The sequence below is a fragment of the Somniosus microcephalus genome, chromosome 2, assembly GCF_052327205.1.
Source record: "Somniosus microcephalus isolate GS21.2 chromosome 2, FLI_Smic_1.0, whole genome shotgun sequence".
Lineage (NCBI taxonomy): Eukaryota > Metazoa > Chordata > Chondrichthyes > Squaliformes > Somniosidae > Somniosus > Somniosus microcephalus.
In genome coordinates this window covers 6137705-6160464 of record NC_140988.1, presented here as the reverse complement: position 1 = coordinate 6160464, position 22760 = coordinate 6137705, and the positions used below count along the sequence as shown (strand labels likewise).

General features: G+C 47.7%; 1 protein-coding gene across 1 annotated transcript in view; it reads right to left on the bottom strand.

Moving 5' to 3' along the window:
• The window catches only part of LOC147122516 (electrogenic sodium bicarbonate cotransporter 1-like), a 229974-nt gene that overhangs the window by 184820 nt on the left and 22394 nt on the right, over positions 1-22760 (bottom strand). The window contains 2 exon segments of the mRNA XM_086006102.1: positions 9559-9744; positions 19851-19924. Of these exon segments, the coding sequence (XP_085862228.1) occupies positions 9559-9744; positions 19851-19923 (259 nt within the window). The 5' untranslated portion in view covers position 19924.

Here is a 22760-nt window from a genome sequence, read left to right as displayed (position 1 = left end):
GATTGAACTGGATTTCAAATTGGCTCATAACCAGATTTTTACCATGACGGTCTTGTGCAAGATTGGACGAGTGGAGGGGGCAACTTGCCCAATGTGTGGGACACGGGATGAGACTCTGTCCCATTTACTGGTGTTATGTCCGCAGTTAAATGACTTTAAGTACTATGTTCGACAGTTGTGTGAAGCTTCGGGGACCAAAGAGCGAGAATGGGAATCCCGTGGGACTCAATTTTGAGATGGGGATTGCAGGAGAGTCTGGCCGAGCCTAACGGAGCGGCAATTAATTTAATGTTCAGTTTGGCTAGATTCGTGATTGTGCAAAGAAGGAATGCTCTGTTTTTTAAGGGGAGGAGAATCAATCTAAAAGAGTATTTTAAATATAAGCTAAAAGATCATTATAAGGCTCTGTGGATGTTTTATTCAGAAAGGAATTTAAAGATAGTATTTTACAATCAATTTTTAAAGTACAATCGATTAATATATGTTATAGGAGACAAATTAAACTTCAGGTTTTGATGTTAAAATGTGATGGCGGAATGGCTGTGCAGAGCGGCAGAATGGATTTGTATGATACAATGAAATGATCATGATGTTGTAAATGTTCTTAATGTTCAATAAAGTATATATTTTTTAAAAGTGGGTAGCACACTCGCGTCGGCGTCAAGTGGGTTCAAGTCCCACTCCATGAGACTTGAGCACAAAAATCTAGGCTGACCCTCCAGGGGAGCCGAAATAACAACAGAAAATGCTGGAAAAACTCAGCAAGTCAGGCAACATCCGTGGAGAGAAATTTGAGTTGACGTTTCGGGTTTGACCCTTCTTCAAAACTGGAGAGAAAAGGAACTAGATCGAAGGCAGGGCTGCGATCGGACAAAAGAATAAAAGAACCAAAAGAAGTAAAAGAGATTAGAAGCTAGACGAGATGGTAATAGGCTGTGATGAGGTGTAACCTTGTTCATCTCCAGGGGAGCGCTGAGTTGTTGGTGGTGTCTTCAGATGAGACATTAAACCGAGGCCCAGTCGTAAAAGATCCCACGGCACTATTTTGAAGAAGAGCAGGGGAGTTATCCCCGGTGTCCTGATCAATATTTCACTATACTTCAAAAGAGCTTAATTGGCTGTGGGGCATACTGCGGCTGTGAAAGGCGCTACATAAATGCAAGTTCTTTTTTCTTTATCGCTCCACAGTACATCCCAATGCACTTCACGTCCAATGAATGAATTTTGAGGTCGCTGTTGCTATTGGCACCCAATTTATGCAAAGCTAAATCCACACATAGCCAATGAAGTGAATGATCATTGAATCTCTTCTTTTTTGGTGGTATTTGGGGGAATATTGGCCAGGACACCGGGAGAACTCCCTGCTCTACTCTGTGCCGTGCCGAGGGATCGTTTATGTTCACCTGAGCAGGGAGACAGGGCCTCCATTTAACGTATTACCCAAAGGCAACACCTCTGACAGTGTGGCACTCCCTCAGCACTGCACTAAAGTGTCAATCAGTCTCGGGTTTCCGCCCAAGGTCTGGAGGGAGGCTGGAAGCCACAGCTTTCTGACTCAGAGAGTTGCCTGTATTTGCAAATGATTCAGTGGCAGGTTTATAATAACTAGCAAGCCCTGGTACAAACAATACTGCATGATTATTACTGTTGGCATACCCTGAACACTTGCTGCTTTCCCCTGCAGAAGGCATGGTCTCCTTTCAGGGGCGTGGTTCCATGGGTAGCAGCTCACGTGGCCATTTTTGGGTGTGATTTTTGTATTGGTCTTCTTGGACGTAGATGAATCTTTAGGTGACCTGATGAAATCACTTACTGACAGACTCGCTCACTCACTCACTCAATCACTCACTCACAAACTTTCTCAATCACTCATTCATTAACTCACTCGCTCACTCTCACTCAATTCCTTATTCACCAACTCACTCTCTCACAAACTTCCTCAATCACTCACTCAATCCTACACTCACTAACTCACTCACTCAAATCCTCGCTCACTAACTCACTCATTCACTAGCTTGCTCAGTCGCTCACTCACTAGTTCACTCACTCAGTTGTAACTCACTCTTTCACTAGTTCACTCAATTATCCACTTACTAATTTCTTCACGTCTCTTGGATATAAAGCTGTGTTTCTGTACCATCTATAAAAGAAAATTGCCCAGGCCAGCAGGCAGCCTGCAGACACCTCTCGTGACTGCTCTGGCTCAAAGTACTCAAGCTAATGCTGGGATAACTCTGAAACTAACCAGATGAGGAAGTAAAAAAACAGCAAAACCTTCGATTGTACACAGCTACCACATCAGCCTATGGGCCAACCTAGAAAGCTAAACAAGGGGAGGGAGGGAAATGGCTTAAGAAGGGGATGGAGGGAGGGGAGTGGTTTACGGAGCGATTGACAATTAGAGAAATATTAGGAGTGAGGTTTGTGGTGAGCAAGAATCACAGTGACTGAAGATCTATTGAAGCGCAAGAATCTGAGTTTATTATTCAGAGAAACAGCCACCCAAATAGGTAAGGAGTGAGTGAGTCACCCCGGCATGTGGTGCCCAGCAGTCATGGTTTCAGCAGAAGAAGAAAGTGAGAGCACGATTTGATAACTGATCATTTTGCATCGTGCTCAATTTGAAGCGGTTTTTGAAGAAAATATGAATTACATAGAATGTACAGGACAGAAACAGGCCATTCGGCCCAACTGGTCCGTGCCGGTGTTTATGCTCCACACCAGCCTCCTCCCACCCCTCCTCATCTCACCCTATCTGCATATCCTTCTATTCCTTTCTCCCTCATATGCTAAACTAGATTCTCCTTAAAACTATGTTATTCACCTCAACCACTCCCTGAGGCAGCGAGTTCCACATTCTCACCACTCTCTGGGTAAAAAAGCTTCTCCTGAGTTCCCTGTTGGATTTATTAGTGACTGTCTTCTATTGATGGCCCCTAGTTCTGGTCTCCCCCACAAGTGGAAACATCTTCTCTACATCTACCCTGTCGAACCCTTTCATAATCTTAAAAACCTCTATAAAGTCACCCCTCAGCCTTCTCTTTTCTATAGAATTCAGACACGGCAAGAGAGCCCCAGGTGGGCAGAGGAAACGCTTCAAGGACACCCTCAAAGCCTCCTTGAAAAAGTGTAACATCCCCACCGACACTTGGGAATCCCCGGCCCAAGACCGCACAAAGTGGAGGAGAAGCATCCGGGAAGGCGCCGAACATCTCGAGTCTCTTCGCCGGGAGCAAGCGGAAGCCAAGCACTGGCAGCGCAAGGAGCGCACGTCAACCCAAGCACCTCACCCACCCGCCCCTTCAACCACCGTCTGCCCCACCTGTGACAGAGACTGTAGGTCCCGCATTGGACTCATCAGTCACCTGCGAACTCATTCTTAGTGTGGAAGCAAGTCATCCTCGGTTCCGAGGGACTGCCTAAGAAGAAGAGAAGATAGAATTCAGAATTTGCTTAAACTTTGACACTGCAGTTTTAAACCACCTACAGGGGATAAGGACTCGAATTGTGCTTATGTGATCAGTATGAATCTTCCCCTCGCCCTTACACTACGAGACAGAGCAGACAGTGGACGCTAGTTTAATTCAGGCACCTCTGCTATCACTGTAACCTCCTCCAGCCCTACAATCCAAGGTTTCCAGAATGTCGCAGGTTTCGACCCTGCTCTGTGCTGAGGCAGCTGATTTGTAGCCAGAGTATAGCACAGGCCCTGCGCTTGGTCATGGCCCCTGGGCTGGGGTGGGAGGAAAATAAATCAGGCCAGTTTCTCGCCCCTGATCGCTATCCAGTTGGCTCTTCCTGCCTATTTCCACCTCCGTAATATCGCCTGTCTCCGCCCCTGCCTCAGCTCATTGGCTGCTGAAACCCTCACCCATGCCTTTGTCACCTTTGGGCTTGACTATTCCAACGCACTCCTGGCCGGCCTCCCCCATTCTACCCTAAACTTGAGCTCATCCAAAGCTCTGCTCAAGTCCTGTTCGCCCATCACCCCCTGTGCTCACTGCCCTGTGTCCTAATTCGCACCCAGTCCCGTTCGCCCATCACCCCCTGTGCTCACTGACCTACATTGGCTCCCGGTTAAGCAACGCCTCGATTTCAAATCCCTCAGTGGCCCTCACCCCCTCCCTATCCCTGTAACGTCCTCCGGCCCCACAACCCCTCCGCGATCTCTGCGCTCCTCCAATTCTGGCCTCTTGCGCATCCCCGAATTCCTTCGCTCCACCATTAGCGGCCGTGCCTTCAACTGCCGAGGCCCTAAACTCTGGAATTCCCTCCCTAAACTTCTCTCACTCCTCCTTTGAGATGCTCCTTAAAACCTTCCTCTTTGACCAAGCTTTTGGTCACCTGTCCTAATATGTGGGCTCGGTGTCAAATTTTGTTTGATAATCGCTCCCGTGAAGCACCTTGGGACGTTTTACTACTTTAAAGGCGCTATATAAATGCAATTTGTTGATGTTGTTGGGTGAGGGCTGGATCGAACACATCAGTGGTGACGCCCCCAAGAATGCAAAGCCGGCCATGATTTACTGTTGAAGCACATGTGGCCAATTAGAATCACAGAATGTGACAGCACAGAAGGAGGCCATTCAGTCCATCGAACCTGTGCCGGAAAAATAATAGGAACACGGTGAGGGTCTGATGGGCCATTGGCTAACTGGGACCTCAAGCTCGACCCCGTCAAACACACAATGGTCACACACACTCCCCCACGGAGCAGCACAGGTCCCACGCACAACCCTAAAACCCAAAACTTCAGCAAGGATCCGCAGCAAACCCATGGAACTATGGGGAGGAAACCTTCCGATTTGGGGAAAACGGGAGTGTTGGAGCAGCAGATGCATCCTGTCATGAATTAGAATCTCGAAAGAGAAACTGTTTCCAGTGGCTGAAGGGTCGATAACCAGAGGACACAGATTTAAGGTGATTGGCAAAAGAACCAGAGGCAACAGGAGGGAAAACTTTTTTATGCAGCGAGTGGTGAGGATTTGGAATGCGCGGCCTGATAGGGCGGAGGATGCAGATTCAATAGTAGCCTTCAAAAGGGAATTGGATAAGTACTTGAAGGAGGAAAAATTGCAGGGATATGGGGAAAGAGCGGGGGAGTGGGACTAACTGGATTGCTCTTCGAAAGAGCCGGCGCAGACTCGATGGGCCGAATGGCCTCCTTCTGTGCTGTACTGTTCTATGATTCAAAGGAAGCGGGGGAATGGAGTAATGATCTGCAGATCACAGGGGACAGTGAACCCCAAGTTGTCTTTCACACAACTGTCATACCCAACGAGCCGGACTCTCGCGAGTTGCAATTTTCGTTCACACTCATCAAGTAACTGCGAGAATTCTCCCTATCGAGTAGATTTTACCGATGCGCGGTCCCAGTGTAGAGCTTCACCTGTTGGGAGCACCCATCAGGAAACCAGGTGCAATGGACCGCGGCCCCTGAATTCCCAATAACGTGCTCCCACTTTGCAAAGCTCTGCAGCAGCAGCGCAAATTCATAATGTTTACCCTTATGTATTTAAACCGTTGCCTATAATAGAAGCACATGAATACAAAATGGACTTCGGCAAAGACTTAACAGAGCTTAGCTAATTATAACTACAGTACTAACACAGCCTCACAGATCTAAGGATTAAAGTGTGCTGGCCTTTCAATCGGAGAGGCTGGGTTCCATTGTGAACTCATCAAGTTAATAAGACCACAGTGACCCCAGGACGCTTATGTACGTTATGTGAAATACATATTAAAAGCTTTCCCCAATGTCAAGACACAGTTATTGTTTTTTTATAAAAAAGACTGGCGCACAGTTCTGGTCTCCATATTACAGTACAAAAAAGATATTGAGGCATTGGAGAAGATGCCACAAAGATTTACAAGGACGAGAGACGGAGAGGGTACAACGATCAGGTGAAGATTGAACAGGCTCTTTTCTCTAGAAAATAGATGACAGAGGGCTGACCTGATCGAGGTCTTTAAAATTATGAATCGGGTAGACGTAGAGATGTTTTCACTTGTGAGGGAGACCAAAACTAGGGGTCATAAATATAAGCTTTTCTACTTCTTTCCCCAGAGAGTGGTGAGAATGTGGAACTCGCTACCACGGGGAGTGGTTGAGGTGAATAGTGTAGATGTAGTTAAGGGGAAGCTGGATAAACACATGAGGGTGAAAGGGATAGGATATGTTGGTAGGATGAGATGAAGGGGGGGGGCAGGAGGCTGGTGTGGAGAATAAACACCGGCACGGACCATTTGAGCCGAATGGCCTGTTTCTGTGCTGGTCGCCCAAGGGGTGAGGAGAAGGAGGTGGGACTGTGCATGTGGCAAAGTACATGGGTGCCTCTTCTGTTTTCCAAAGCTGGTCGCGTGGACCAGAACCAGTTGGACTGGAGTGGAGGGGGAAACGGAACAGTAAAGTGGGCACAGGCTGCATCGGTACAACTAAAACAGAGAGGGAAGCATCAGGAACATAGGGACAGGATCTGTCCATTCAGCCCCTCGAACTTGTTCCGCCATTCAATGAGATCATGGCTGATCTGTATCTTAACTCCACCCGACCGCCTTGGTTCTGTAACCCTTAATACCAGTGACTAACAAAAATCTATCGATCTCAGTTTTGAAAAATTCAGTTGGCCCGCAACCTCAGCAGCTTTTTGGGGGAAGAGATTTCTAGATTTCCGGAGAGTTCCAGTGGACAATATTTATCCCTCAATCAACATCACTAAAAAACAGATTATCACATTGTTGTTTGTGGGAGCTTGCTGTGCACAAATTAGCTGCCGCATTTCCTACATTACAACAGCGACTACACTTCAAAAAGTACTTCATTGACTGTGAAGCGTCCTTGAGGTCGTGTAAGGCGCTATATAAATGCAAGTCTTTCAGTCTATGTATCTGCAGGTGGTTCCGGATCTGTAGTGTGATCCAAGGAAGGGGGCAAACCACAATCGCATCAACATTTCAAAAGGAAATGAGCAAAAAGATGTGGCCATTCGCTCTGGTATCGGTGAGTGCCTTCCTGTTCCAAATCCTGCCTCATCTCCAAAACTGAGCAATGAAGGAAAGAGCAAGTAAGAGAAGAATTAACAACAACTTGTATTTATACCCTGCCTTTAACATAGTAAAAACTTCCCAAGGCGCTTCACAGGAGTGATTGTCAGACAAAATTCGACACCGAGCCACATAAGGGGAGTTATTAGGACAGGTGACCAAAAGCTTGGTCAAAGGAGTCGGTTTTAAGGAGCGTGTTAAAGGAGGAGAGAGAGGCGGCGAGCAATGTTCCCTCTAACTTTTATGCTTGGTGCGGCCACGCATGCATGGCATCTTTTCCAGTGGAACAGCTGGTGAGCGGCCTGCGCGGGACCTCCCGATCACTGGTAGAGAGGCGGAGATGTTTAGGGAGGGAATTCCAGAGCTTAGGACCTTGGCAGCTGAAGGTACGGCTAAGGCTGGGGGAGTTCACCGAGATAGGGAGGGGCGGGGGGGGTGGCGAGGCAATGTAGTGATTTGAAAACATTGATGAGAATTTTTAAAATCGCGGCGTTGCTTAAGCGGGAGCGTACTGATTGTGAAGCGATCCAGTCAGTAGAGACGAACGGACTTGGTCTGTTTCTTGTTTCGACATCGGGTTCAATTGTGCCCTGAACCAATCCCCAGGCTTCAAAAAAAAAATCTTTCCTTTTCACCGATCAACCATTGGGTTTCCATGGAGATGTCCACAGACTGAACAATTCTGACCCAACCATACAAAAGGACCAGTGTGGATAGAAGGATCTGCTTGGGGAGGGGCAGCGGGGGGAACATGTGACTCTGGACAGAAAGGAAATGAAATTCAAACCCTTCAGCAATTTCACTAGAAGCTACTGGCAACATCTAACTTTTTTTTATTCTGGCAAATCTGGTCATAAAGAAAAAGAAAACGTACAGTCGAGAGTTGCAGGGACAGTGAAGCAGGAGCCTCCTCGAGTAAAATACTGCAAGCAATGCTGACTACCAATGTAAGTAACTCCATTTGCATTTTTGCAAGTCAGCTGGCATTAAACTTGAACCCTGCACCGTCTCTGCTGATCTTACTGGAGACCTGATCACTGCTACTGCAAATTGCTCAATACATTCAAGTATAAAGCCTGTCGACTCCAAGCCCCAAGCTCCGGAGTTCCCTCTCCAAACCGCTCCGCCTCTCTCTCCTTCTTTACAACGCTCCTTAAAACCTACCGCTTTACCTGTCCTAATACAAAAATCTAGGCTGACACTCCAGGGCAGTAATGCACTGTCGGAGGTGCCGTCTTTCGGATGAGGCGTTAAACCGAGGCCCCGTCTGCTCTCTCAGGTGGATGTAAAAGATCCCATGGCACTATTTCGAAGAAGAGCAGGGGAGTTCTCACCAGTGTCCTGGTCAATATTTATCCCTCAACCAACATCACTAAATCAGATTATCCGGTCATTATCACATTGCTGTTTGTGGGAGCTTGCTGTGCGCAATTTGGCTGCCACGTTTCCTACATTACAACAGTGACTACTCTTCAAAAAGTACTTAATTGGCTGTAAAGCACTTTGGGACATCCTGATGTCATGAAAGGCGCTGTGGAAATGCAAGTCTTTCTATCTCTAATAACAACAGAAAATGCTAGAAACACTCAGCAGGCCAGGCAGCATCCATGTTATTTCAGATTTCCAGAATCCGCAGTATTTTGCTATTGTATTAATGTTTGGTTCACTGCCACCTCTCTTCTAGGATTGCCCACCTTGAAGGAGTTCTGCTCTTTTCTCCGACAGGATTTCCATTTGTCTCTTAAATCCCTAACTTTTTCCAGTTCTGACGAAGGTCACAGACCCGAAACGTTAACTCTGTTTCTCTCTCCTCGATGCTGCCCTGGCCTGCTGAGTGTTTCCAGCATTTTCTGTTGTTATTTCAGATTTCCAGCATCCGCAGTATTTTGCTATTGTCTTTCTTTCTTTATGTGGCTCGGTGTCCAATTTTGTCCAGTAACGCTCCTGTGAAGTGCTTGGGGACATTTTGCCACGTTAAAAGCGCTGTATACATGCACGTTGCTGTCGACTCCTGCCCCATCACAAGATGCAATATAGAGCCAGCAGTAGTCAAGGCACAATCTGCATACTCGGGGGATCCCAAAACTTACAGTCAGAGATGAAGACAGAAGCTTCTCTTTGCTCCCAGGAGCCACCAACACTTACAGGATGAGACATCACCTTCGTGACTTGCAAACCCTTTTTGCAAGACAGGTTGGTTGGAGGAAAGCTCAGGCGCTTGACTATCATTGAAGTGAGCACACCATCACTCGACTCCTCTTGACCCTTAGTGCAAATGGAAATGGCCTTGCCCTTTACTTTAAGCTCCCAGATAATTTAGTGGGTAAGGTTCCTTGTTGGGACTTTGTTGCTTATTTTGACATCTTTCAGTTTGATAGGACCATGTGCTTATTAGATTAATGGTGCCTCTCTACCCCAGTAAAGACACGTGAGGGAGATCGCTATTCCTCGCACAAAAGGGAAGAGGTTGTCCGTCGAGCGGTTTGAGGACGAACGGGCTATTGCGGTACTCACGGAGTGGTTTAAAGAGACTCGTGTTCGTCTGGTCTTCATTGTTTTCGGTGTCCGAGCGGTCAGAGGCCTCGGCTGTCCTTTCCCGCTCCCTGTTCCTCTCCTTTGAGCCCGACGCTCGCCTCCGATGACGTCTCCTCCTGCGGTAGCTCTTTGGGACATGAACCCCAATATAAACAGTGTGGTGGCCTGAAAGGAAATACACAAAGGGTTAACCACTGCTTCAGCTTCCGTACTGTACTCGGTATGCATGACTGTGCTGTGCAATTCTACTTTGACAGTCCACATTCAGCACCAACTTTGTATGAGGGAGAGTAATATAGGAACATTCAGCCCCTCGAGCCTGTTCCACCGTTCAATTAGATCCTGGCTGATCTGTACCTCAACCCCATCTATCCGCCTTGGTTCCATAACCGTTAATACTCTTACCAACAAAAGCCTATCAATCTCAGTTTTGAAATTTTCAATTGACCCCCAGCCTCAACAGCTTTTTGGGGGAGAGAGTTCCAGACTTCCACCACCCTTTGTGTGAAGAAGTGCTTCCTGACATCACCCCTGAACGGCCTGGCTCTAATTTTAAGGTTCTGCCCCCTTGTTCTGGACTCCCCCCACCAGAGGAAATAGTTTCTCTCTCGACCCTATCAACTCCTTTAATCATCTTAAACACCTCAATTCAATCACCCATTAATCTTCAATACTCGAGGGAACACAAGCCCAGTCTGTGCAACCTGTCCTCGGAATTTAACCCTTTCAGCCCCGGTATCATTCTGGTGAATCTGCACTGCTCCCCCTCCGAGGGCCAATATATCCTTCCCGAGGCGCAGGGCCCAGAACTGAACACAGTCGCTCCAGAATGGGTCGAACCAGAGCTTCAAACACTGCAAGGGTGGGGAAGTGACACATATAGAGCACAACAGTGGGGTAACCTGCTTGCATCACTGGAGCTATGGGACCAGTTGCCACACATACACCGACAATCCCCAACTTTACCTTAGGAGAGCGGGGATTTCTCCCCGGTGTCCTGGTCAACATTCATCCCCTCAACAAGCTCCAACAAAACTGGTCAGTCGTGCCATTGCTGTTTGTGGGACCTTGCAGTGTGCAAAATGGGCACCGTATTTGCCAAACAAACAGAAGTAGTTCATTGGCTGTGAAGTGTTTTGGGATGTCTCGAGGACGTGAAGAACCTGTGGAAAGGCAAGTTGGATATTTCCTCCCAGTACAGCTGTCGGGCAAGCCTCGGGAAAAGTTCAGGCAGATCTGGAATTATTAATATCCGAGTCCAATCTACCCTAACCCTGTTGGCAGGAAATTGTTTTGGGCAAAGTCATTAGAACATAAGAACATAAGAAATAGGAGCAGGAGTAGGCCAATCGGCCCCTCGAGCCTGCTCCGCCATTCAATAAGATCATGGCTGATCTGATCCTAACCGCCAATCCACTATCACAGAACCATCTCCTGAATCTAACAGAATTAGACACACGAAATAGGAGCAGGATCAGGCTACACGGCCCCTGGGCCCGCTCCGCTACCCACAGGGCCATGACCGATCCGAACCGAGACTCATGTCCAAATTCCTGCCCGCTCCCCGTAACCCTTAATTCCCTTTACTTCTAGGAAACTGTCTATTTCTGTTTTAAATTTATGTAAGTCCTACTAAATTGGCCCCAAATTAATACAGGAACTAAAACAGAAATATCAGCTTGTGTCAGAAGCTAAGGTGAGTTCACGTGAGGTATAAAAAAAACCTAATTAAAGGCAGCTGAAAATGCAACAGGTAAATTCTTTAAATCCGAAGCCTATGCCCTATAAAAAACAGAAAGACTCGCATTTCTCCAGCACCTTTCACCACCTCAGGACGTCTCAAAGTACTTTACAGCCAATGAAGTACTTTTTGAAGTGTAGTCACTGTTGTAATGTAGGAAACACGGCAGCCAATTTGTGCACAGCAAGCTCCCACAAACAGCAATGTTAAAATGACCAGATCATCTGTTTTAGCTATTGGTTGAGGGATAAATATTGGCCCCAGGACACCGGGGTGAACGCCGCTGCTCTCCTTCGAAATAGCGCCATGGAATCTTATATATCCACCTGAGCGGGTTAACGTCTCGTCTGAAAGACGGCACCTCCAACAGTGCAGCACTCCCTCAGTACTGCACTGGGAGTGTCGACCTAGGTTTTGTGCTCAAGTCCCTCTATAGGAGGTGTTGGGGACTAGTCACTGAAATTAAAATCAGCTGTAATCACATCCCCAGCAGAATAGAGTGAATCAGATGGTACCACGAGAGATTTATGGTCACCGCTAATCCATAGATCTGGATCACAAGAGAGTTTTGAGGTCACAACATCCAACCGACAAACTTGCAGGAGAACAAAACTTTACTAAATTATATTCCTTGCAGGCCTGTCAACAGGTCATGCTAGTTGAGAGTCCGAAGCAATACCTCACTGTTAACACTTGGAATGTGAAGTACTCTTTCAATGCACTTCCACCCCCACCCCTCAACATAATGGCCTGAACACCTGCCATTTTTCAAAGGATAATGGATTAAGTCCTGCAAGGGCCAGATTAGCCAGTCTGTTACCATGCCGATATTTTTAGTAACTGAAAAGGACTGAGCAGGAGTGTCAGCCGTGGCTCAGTGGGTAGCACCCTCGCCTCTGGGTCAGAAAGTCGTGGGTTCAAGTCCCACTCCAGAGACTTGAGCACAAAATCCAGTCTGACACCCCCGGTGCAGTACTGAGGGAGTGCTGCACTGTCGGAGGGGCAATACTGAGGGAGCGCTGCACTGTCGGAGGGGCAGTACTGAGGGAGTGCTGCACTGTCGGAGGGGCAGTACTGAGGGAGCACTGCACTGTCGGAGGGGCAGTACTGAGGGAGCGCCGCACTGTTGGAGGGGCAGTACTGAGGGAGCGCTGCACTGTCGGAGGGGCAGTACTGAGGGAGCGCTGCACTGTCGGAGGTGCCGTCTTTCAGATGAGACATTAAACCGAGGCCCCGTCTGCCCTCTCAGGTGGACACAAAAGATCATATGGCCACTATTTTGAAGAAAAGCAAGGGAGTTCTCCCCTGTGTCCTGGGCCAATATTTATCCCTCAATCAACATCACTAAAAAACAGATGATCTGGTCATTATCACATTGCTGGTTGTGGAAGCTTGCTGTGTGTGGCTTGACTGCCACATTTTCTACATTACAACAGTGACTACACTTCAAAAAGTACTTCATTGGCTGTAAAGCACTTTGGGACGTCCGGTGGTTGTGAAAGGCGCTATAAAAATGCGAGTCTTTTTTTCAGGAGCTCAATGCTATTTGCGTTTATATTTCTGGTTTATTATTTGAATATTGTGGGGCTTTGCAATTCTGGAAATCGGCTATTCTTAGTGTTCCTGTTGCAGAAATCCTAAATCGGAATACCAGTTGGAAAGGGGTGTTGCACAACTTATGAAAACAAGGTCTGAGGTTGTTTTTTTAAATATTCATTCTCAGGATCTGGGCGTCGATGGCAAGGCCAGCATTTATCGCCCATCCCTAATTGCCCTTGAGAAGATGGTGGTGAGCGCCTTCTTGAACCGCTGCAGTCCGTGTGGTGAAGGTGCTCCCACAGTGCTGTTAGGGAGGGAGTTCCAGGATTTTGACCCAGCGACGATGAAGGAACGGCCGATATATTTCCAAGTCAGGATGATGTGTGACTTGGAGGGGAACTTGGAGGTGATGGTGTTCCCATGCGCCTGCTGCCCTTGTCCTTCTAGGTGGTAGAGGTCGCGGGTTTGGGAGGTGCTGGGGGTGGGGGGTGTGGGCTGCTGCTGGGGGGGGGTTGTGGGCTGGCGCTGGGGTGGGGGTGTGGGCTGGGGGTGGGGGTTGAGCTGGGGGTGGGGTGTGGGGCCTGGTGCTGGGGTGGGGGTGGGGGGTGTGGGCTGCTGCTGTGGGGGGTGTGTGTGCTGGGGGTGGGGTTGAGCTGGGGGTGGGGTGGGGGTGTGGGCTGGTGCTGGGGGGTCCCCTATCGGTACACGGCGGGGGGGGTTGGTCCACACCTCTGGGGTCTCCCCACCTTTCTCCGCCACATTCCCGGGACGCGGGATCCTTCTCCTCTTTGCCAGGTTTTCCCTCCTCCTCTGATATGCTGATATTCCCATTTACACCTCCTCTAGACCGATCTTTTGTTTCTTTACCTGCCCCATTACCATCTCCTTTTGCCTCGCACCATCATCCCTTTTGTCATTCACTCTCTCCTGGCTCCCACCCTATCACAGACCTTCCCTTTTGTTCTTTCACTGCTTCTGGACTTGCTTAAATCTGTTCATCTCTATGATCTTCGAGTTCTGATGAAAGGTCATCGACCTGAAACGTTAACTCTGTTTCTCTCTCTATATATATTAAGAGACATAACAAGAGAAGTTAAAGCCCTTTACAGGACACTAAAAATGTGTGAATTGCCAAGGAATTGGGAATGAGGCAGGTAGAAATGGAAACACCAAAAAACTGGCTTCACCAAACCAGGAAACTCGGAGGAGATTCGATGGCCGCTTTGCCGAACCCCCTGTTCGGTCCACAAGTGTGACCCCAAGCTCTCCCGCATATACCACATCAATCCCCCATTGCACACACCGCCTGACTACCCAGGCAGACCTTGCCCCAGAGTCAGAAGGTTGTGGGTGCAAGTTCCCCTCCAGAGACTTGAGCACATAAATCTAGGCTGACACTCCAGGTGCAGTGCTGAGGGAGCGCTACACTGTCGGAGGTGCCGTCTTTCAGATAAGACATTAAACCGAGACCCCGTCTGCTCTCTCAGGTGGACGTAAAAGATTCCACGGCCACTATTTCAAAGATCAGGAGAGTTCTCCCCAGTGTCCTGGGCCAACCAACACCACTAAAAAACAGATTATCTGGTCATTATCACATTGCTGTTTGTGGGAGCTTGCGGAGTGCAAACTGGCTGCCGCGTTTCCCACATTACAACAGTGTCCACACTGCAACAGGCTTCGACAGGTGGGCAATCCGTCACGCCTGGGTGGCAAGTTGAAAATTAACCCCGCTAACTCCTCTGGTCTCTTGCCCTGACGGACCCACCGAGTGTCTCAGCGCTGATTTTATAGCTTGTCTGGCGAGCTGCTTACCTGTATGAGCAGGTGGCAGGTCAAGTCGATAAGGCTGTTAAAAAATGCATCTGGGCTCCTTGGCTTTATAAGTAGAGGCACAGAGTACAAAAGTCAGGAAGTTATGCTAAACCCTTATAAATCACTGGTTAGACCCCAGCCGGAGTATTGTGTCCAATTCTGGGCACCACACTTTAGGAAGGATGTCAAGGCCTTGGAGAGGGTGCGGAGGAGATTTACTAGAATGGTACCAGGGATGAGGGACTTCAGTTATGTGTAGAGACTGGAGAAACTGGGTCACCTTGGAGCAGAGATGGGAAAGGGAAGATTTAATAGGTGTGTTCAAAATTATGAAGGGTTTTGAGAGAGTAAATAGGGAGAAACTGTTTCCACTGCTGATGAAATATTTGCAGGGCTATGGGGAAAGAGCAGGGGGGAGTGGGACTAATTGGAGAGCTCTTTCAAAGAGCCAGCACAGGCACGATGGGCCGAATGGCCTCCTTCTGTGCTATAAGATTCTATTTTTCAATGGCACATGCTTAGAGTTTACAGTCAGATTGCGTATTGGATGCATACTTAACATATTCCGACCAGATTCCATTCTCTGCTAGTTTAACAGCAGTGTTTACCTATTAACTTTAAACTGATTAACACCTCCAATAATATAGCAGAGACAGGAAGTTGACACATAAGCTAACGTCCCCAACTAACTCCAAAGCTATAGAGGGTCCATCTTTCAGATGAGACATTAAACCGAGGCCCCCTCTACCCTCTCAGGTGGATGTAAGTGATTTCGAAGATGAGCAGGGGAGTTATCCCCAGTGTCCTGGGCCAATATTTATCCCTCAACCAACATCACTAAAAAAAAGAGATTCATTATCACATTGCTGTTTGTGGGAGCTTGCTGTGCGCAAATTGGCTGCCGCGTTTCCCTACATTACAACAGTGACGACACTTCAAAAAGTACTTCATTGGCTGTAAAGCGTCTTGGGACGTCCTGAGCTTGTGAAAGGTGCTGTAGAAATGCAAGTCTTTCTTTCAGAAAGCACTGGTGAAAAAGCCCCAAATGCTTGTTATCCCACTTGTGCAGAATGTATACGTAAAACCAACTAATTGGATCAGTGTTGTGTTGTAAACTGTGAGTGACTAGAAAAGAAATTGCAGCATATTCTAAAAACAAGAGCATTGTTAAGAGGGGCTAGGATGTGTCCGCTAGACCTCAAAGTGTCTATAGTGACGACTTAAAGCTATATTTTTACAGCTATCCAGAACTGTCTGCTGAAATGGATTGCTTACTGCGGAGGTTACGTATGACTCGAGAAGCTAGGGTTGTTCTCCTTAGAGCCTCAGAGGAGCGTTATCAATAAAAATGTTGACACCGAGCCACAGAAAGAGGTATCAGGACAGGTGACTAAAAGCTGGGTCAAAGAGGTCGGTTTTAAGGAGCATCTTAAAGGAGGAGAGAGAGGTGGAGAGGTTTAGGGAGGGAATTCCAGAGCTCAGGGCCCGGGCAGCTGAAGGCACGGCCGCCAATGGTGGAGCGATGGAAATCGGGGATGCGCAAGAGGCCAGAATTGGAGGAGCACAGAGATCCCGGAGGGTTGTCGGGTTTAAAATAGAATAACTCGAGCCCAAAGGCCAGAGACATGGCACTTTGGAGGGAAGCAGAAGGTATGAATGAGCAATGCGATAAAGGACTAGCCAGATATAGGCCAGAATCGGGAGCAGAACTGTCAACATGCCAAGTTCATAAGGCCGATGAGACTCACAGTTACGAGACTCAAACCATCAGAATTGCATTTAACGGGGTTTAAAACAACAAATCACTGTTAGGCTCTGCTGTCTTCCAAAACTGGTAAAAAAAATGTAATTCGTTTATGGGATGTGGGCGTCGCTGGCAAGGCCAGCATTTATTGCCCATCCCTAGTTGCCCTCGAGAAGGTGGTGGTGAGCCGCCTTCTTGAACCGCTGCAGTCCGTGTGGTGAAGGCACTGGTAATGGCGTTAAGTGGAAGTGGAGCAATTTAAAACGGCGGGGCTTCTAATTAGGAACACTAACAGCACAGTGCTTACGGTCATCAATATCAAAATAAAGGATCGTGAAAACTCCCAACAACTATTCTGGAATTCGTGCTCTCTCTCCAGAGAACCGCCGTTTAGCTCCCAGTGGACCAGCGAGTGGTGTGGTGGCCTTTCCCTGATCATTAGGTGGCAGGTGCACGGGGAGAGTTTACCGTCATTGGTGTCCAAGTCATCAGAGTTGAAAAGTCGAAATAACAACAGGAAACGCTGGAAAAACTCAGCAGGCCAGGCAGCATCGGTGGAGAGAGAAACAGAGTTAACGTTTCAGGTCGATGACCTTTCGTCAGAACTGAGAAAAAAAGCAGGAAATGGAAAGCAAGTTTAGGGGCTGGGAAAAGGGGGAGGGGATGAAAGAACAAAAGGGAAGGTCAGTGATAGGATAGAAAGCAGGAGAGATTGAGAGACATTAAGAGATATTCAAGGCAAGAGGAGGTGGAAATGGGACAGGTTGAGGAACAAAGGATGGCTCTAGATGGGGTGTGAATTGCGCTGGCGGAATGAAAGACAGCTGAAGGGAGCGAAGAAGGAACTAAAAGTGTGGATAAAAAAAAAGAAAATATATATGTGTGATAGGGGCCGAGGTTATGATCTGAAATTGTTGAACTCTATGTTGAGTCCGGGAGGCTGTAAAGTGCCTAATCGGAAGATGAGATGCTGTTCCTCGAGCTTACGCTGAGTTTCCATGGAACAATGCAAGAGGCCGAGGACGGTGAGGTCCGAGTGGGAATGGAGCGGTGAATTAAAGTGACAGGCGACCGGAAGCTCGGGGTCCCCCTTACGGACTGAACGGAGGTGTTCCGCAAAGCGGTCACCCAATCTGCGTTTGGTCTCCCCAATGTAGAGGAGACCACATCGTGAGCAGCGAATACAGTATACTAGATTGCAAGAAGTACAAGTAAATCGCTGTTTCACCTGGAAGGGGTGTCTGGGGCCCTGGACAGTGGGAAGGGAGGAGGTATAAGGGCAGGTGTTGCATCTCCTGCGCTTGGCACGGGAAGGTGCCGGGCGAAGGTGAAGGGGTGTTGGGGTGATGGAGGAGTGGACCAGGGTGTTGAGGAGGGAACGGTCCCTTCGAAATGCTGAAAGGGAGGGGGAGGGGAAGATGTGTTTGGTGGTGGGATCGCGCTGGAGGTGGCGGAAATGGCGGAGGATGATCCGATGAATGTGGAGGCTGGTGGGGTGAAAGGTAAGGACAAGGGGAACAAGGACAAGAGTTGAAAAGTCGCTTGTCTCTTGTAAGGGGACGGGGATTGGAGAAATGAAAAGCCCTCTATGACTGCAAGTTAATGAACGCTAATGTAACACTGGGGATTCGTTTCTAGAGGGATAGCATTAAAAAGCAGAGAAAGTTATGTTAAACTTGAATCGAACCTTGGTTAGACCACACTTGGAGTGCTGTGAACAGTTCTGGTTTCCATATCATAAGAAGGATATCAAGACACTGGAGAAGGTGCAAAAAATATTTACAAGGCTTATACCAGAACTGAGAGGTTATAACTATCAGGAGAGATTGAACAGTCTGGGGCTCTTTTCTCTAGAAAAGGGAAGGTTGAGGGGTGACCTGATCGAGGTCTTTAAGATTAAGAAGGGGTTTGATAGGGTAGATGTAGAGAAGATGTTTCCATTTGCGGGGGAAATCAGAACTAGGGGCCATAAATACAAGATAGTCACTAATAAATCCAATAGGGAATTCAGGAGAAACTTCTTTACCCAGAGAGAGGTGAGAATGTGGAACTCGCTACCACAGGGAGTAGTTGAGGCAAGTATCAGAGATGCATTTAAGGGGAAGCTGGATAAACACAGGAGGGAGAAAGGAATAGAAGGATATGTTGATAGGGTGGGATGAAGAGGGGTGGGAGGAGGCTCGTGTGGAGCATAAACACCAGCACGAACCAGGTGGGCCGAATGGCCTGTTTCTGTGCCGTAGACTCGATGTCATTCGATGTAATAAGCAGGTATCTGGAATGTTTTGACTGAATTCTGCTGCTGATCATGGACGGATGCCCTGGATTTATAAACACACCTCCCAGGACAACACATGGTGGTTACGCAATGCAGCACAAGGTGCCAGAGGATTAATGTACTGTGCACTATCCCTAAACAATTACAATCACTGTTCAACCAGCCAAACATGCAACATAATATCTATGAGGGTAGGGAGAGTGTGTTTCAAATATTTTAATAACAAGAGAGAGTGAATGGGGATTCGAGAAATGAAAATTCCTCGATTAGTTAATGATTATTAATATATCCAAGTATCACTCCTGTGCTCGCTGACCTACATCTGGCAATGCCTCAAATTTAAAAGTCTCATCCTCCTGTTCAAATCCCTCCATGGCTTCGCCCACTCCCAATCTCTGTAACCTCCTACAACCAATGTTCCCTCTAGTATTTTTTTGGGGCCGCGCGGCCCATTCAAAAATCCACACATGGGCGGCTTTTGCATTTAAAAGCCAGTGAGCCGGCTGCGCAGGAGGTCCAGACAGCTTAAAGGGGAACGTTGCCTACAACCCTCCAAAAACTCTGTGCTCCTCCAATTCCATCTCCTGCACAGCCCCAATTTACTTTCCCCACCATTGGTGGCCGTGCCTTCAGCTGCTTTGGCCCCCCCAAGCTCTGGAATTCCCTCCCTAAACCTCTCCGCCTTTAAGGTGCTCCTTAAAACCGACCTCTCTGACCAAGCTTTTGGCCACCTGTCCTAACATCTCCTTGTGTGGCTCGGTGTCAGATTTTGTCTAATAATCGCTCCCGTGAAGCGCCTTGGGGACGTCTTACTACGTTATCGGTGCTATATAAATGCAAGTTGTTGTTCAATATTACAGAAGTATAGCAAACTTGTTTATCAACAAAAATTGAGAATCAACTGGTTTGTATCAAAGCCTCTGTACTCACTGGTCAGTTTAACCCAGTACCTCGATACTCTACATGTGCAAAGAAAGAGAAAGTTGGAAAGGACTTGCGTTTCTCCAGCGCCTTTCACCACCTCAGGACGTCCCAAAGTGCTTTACAGCCAATGAAGTACTTTTGAAGTGGAATTGGAGTCACTGTTGTAAGAATAAAACCTACTGTTCGGTGGCTATTGCAAGTAAGTGAACAGAAAGAAACTTTTATTTACATACCCTCCACTTCCTCTGCATCACAGACATGTTTGATGAAGGAGGCCCCTTTGTCCAGCACTGCCTCATCTTCCATCCTGTAATAATAGAAGAGGAAGAAAGATTGGGCGCATTTTTCCTGAGGTGTGCAGTTTGCACTAAACCTAGCTGTGGGGGCTGGCAGCATGTAAACCCTCGCTCATTATTTCCTCTCGACAGTAAAGATGTTGGTCCACAGCAATCTCACTACTGTAACCTCGCATCGTCGAAAGTCCTGTCCTTGAAAGGACCGCTGTCCTGCGAGGTATAAGCAAGCTAATCCAAGCCAGGCTCATTTAAGGCAGATTGAGTATGACGTGTTGGGATGTGACAGGGTTGGGCTGCAGACGCAGTCGCAGCTTCGGAGAGGCACAATAGGCCAGGCAAGTGCGGAAAGGGGCCTCCTGATGCCAGATGGGATTCAGATGGCCAGAGAACACAGCCACTCCCCCTCCCGAACCACCCCCTAGCAAATCACGTGCTTAAGCCTTCTCAAGATTATCCGTGACCATCAGCAAGTAATCCTCCAGTACACAGGCAGTTCAGAGGTGGGCCTTTGATCAGGTCATTCATGAAGCCCACTCATAGAAGATAGGAGCAGGAGTAGGCCATTCGGCCCCTCGAGCCTGCTCCGCCATTTAATGCGATCATGGCTGATCATCCAAATTCAGTACCCTGTCCCTGCTTTCTCCCCATATCCCTTGATCCCTTCAGCCTTAAGAAATATATCCAACTCCTTCTTGAATATATTTAATGAATTGGCCTCCAATGCCTTCTGTGGTAGAGAATTCCACAGGTTCACCACTCTCTGGGTGAAGAAATTCCTCCTCATCTGAGTCCTAAATGGCTTACCCCTTATCTTTAGACTGTGACCCCTGGTTCTGGACTCCCCCGCCATCGGGAACAGCCTTCCTGCATCTAGTCTGTCTAGTCCTGTTAGAATTTTATAAGTTTCAATGAGATCCCCTCTCATTCTTCTAAACTCCAGCGAATATAAACTCAGATACAGGCTACTGCGTGACAAAATTGGGTGGAATTGTTACAATATCGCTGTATGGAAATACCAGTGAAACACAAATCATGTTATCACAAATGGCAAAACAGCATCACAAAAGTGGCCAAAAACACTTGTTTTTCCAACCGACACTAGTTATCGCTGTTCGAAGTGGAAGACTCGGAGGGGATTGGATCGCACAGCGGGTTAGATGTGGAGGGTCCACAAATATTTGTCTTCACTGTGGATACTTGGAGGAGGGGCGCAATATATAAAATTAAAGTTCCAGTCGTTCCGAACAGAATTGGATCCAGATTTTTAAACCTTCCACAGTGTCCTCTCGATCCTCAGCTACCTCTGGGCGGCCCCATTGGTGCCAGGCGGAAGTCCTGTCACTAACTCGATTTACAGGCAAAAGACCTGAGCTAAAAATATTCCGAGAGTCTGTCTGGCCCGTCCTCTTCAGAACCACATCACCTTGTTCTGCCTATCGCAAGCTGACAGATTTTGGTCGTGTCAGCTGTGGCTCAGTGGATAGCCACGCTTGCCTTCTGAGTCAGAAGTTTGTGGGTTTCAAGTCCCACTCCAGACACTTATAGCACAGGAATCTAGGCTGACACTCCAGTGCAGTACTGAGGGAGTGCTGCACTGTCAGAGGTGCCCTCTTTCAGCAGGAGATATTAAACTGAGGTCCTGACTGTCCTCTCAGGTGGATGTAAAAGTTCCCAATCTATTATTGAGGAAGAGTAGGCAATTTATCCCCGGTGTCCTGGTCAATATTTATACCTCAACCAACATCACCAAAAACAGATGATCTGGTCATTATCACATTGCTGTTTGTGGGAGCTTGCTGTGCGCAAATTGGCTGCCGCATTTCCTACATTACAACAGTGACCACACTTCAAATAAAAAGTACTTCATTGGCTGTGAAGCGCTTTGAGACGTCCAGCGGTTGTGAAAGGCGCTGGAGAAATGCAAGTCTTTCTTTCTGGTTTAGGATTTATCCACCAATCAGACAACATCAGTCTTTTCCAAACCTCCAGGCCCTCGAAATTGGAACAGAACACAAAAACTTAACAAATAAGAAATATCGATGCAAATAGGACTAGATTGCCCAGGCTTTAGAGGAAGAAAGAACTTGCATTTCTATAGCGACTTTCAGGATGTCCCGAAGCACTTTTACGACCAATTAAGTACTTTTTTGAAGTGTCGCCACTGTTGCAGTGTAGTGAATCGCGGCGGCCAATTTGCGCACAGCAAGATCCCACAAACAGCAATAAGATAATTAACCAAGATAATCTGCTTTATACTGATGTTGGTTGTGGGATAAATATTGGTGACGTGAAGGGGGGAGCCTGGGCCGGCGGTACTTTTGTAGAGGCAAGGAAGAGCAATTCTGCTGCTCCAGACCCCTCAGTAATGTAACGTTTGTGGCCATTTTTTTCAGCGTCCTCTTGCGGCCCTTTTCAGGATCGCTGGTTCGGCCGCTCAAGGTCAGGTACCACTAGGCAAAGTTGGCACAGCGTTAAGACACCAATTTGTACATAAAGTCATACAGCACAGAAGGAGGCCATTCGGCCCATCGTGCCTGTGCCAGCTCTTTGAAGGAGCTCCCCAATTAGTCCCACTCCCCCCTGCTCTTTCCCCATAGCCCTGCAAATTTCTCCTTTTCAAGTATTTATCCAATTCCCCTTTTGAAAGTTACTATTGAATCTGCTTCCACCGCCCTTTCAGGCAGCGCATTCCAGATCACAACAACTCGCTAAAAAAATGTTCTCCTCACCTCCCCTCTGGTTCTTTTGCCAATTACCTTAAATCTGTGTCCTCTGGTTAATGACCCTCCTGCCACTGTTTCTCCCTATTTACTCTGTCAAAACCCCTCAGAATTTTGAACACCTCTA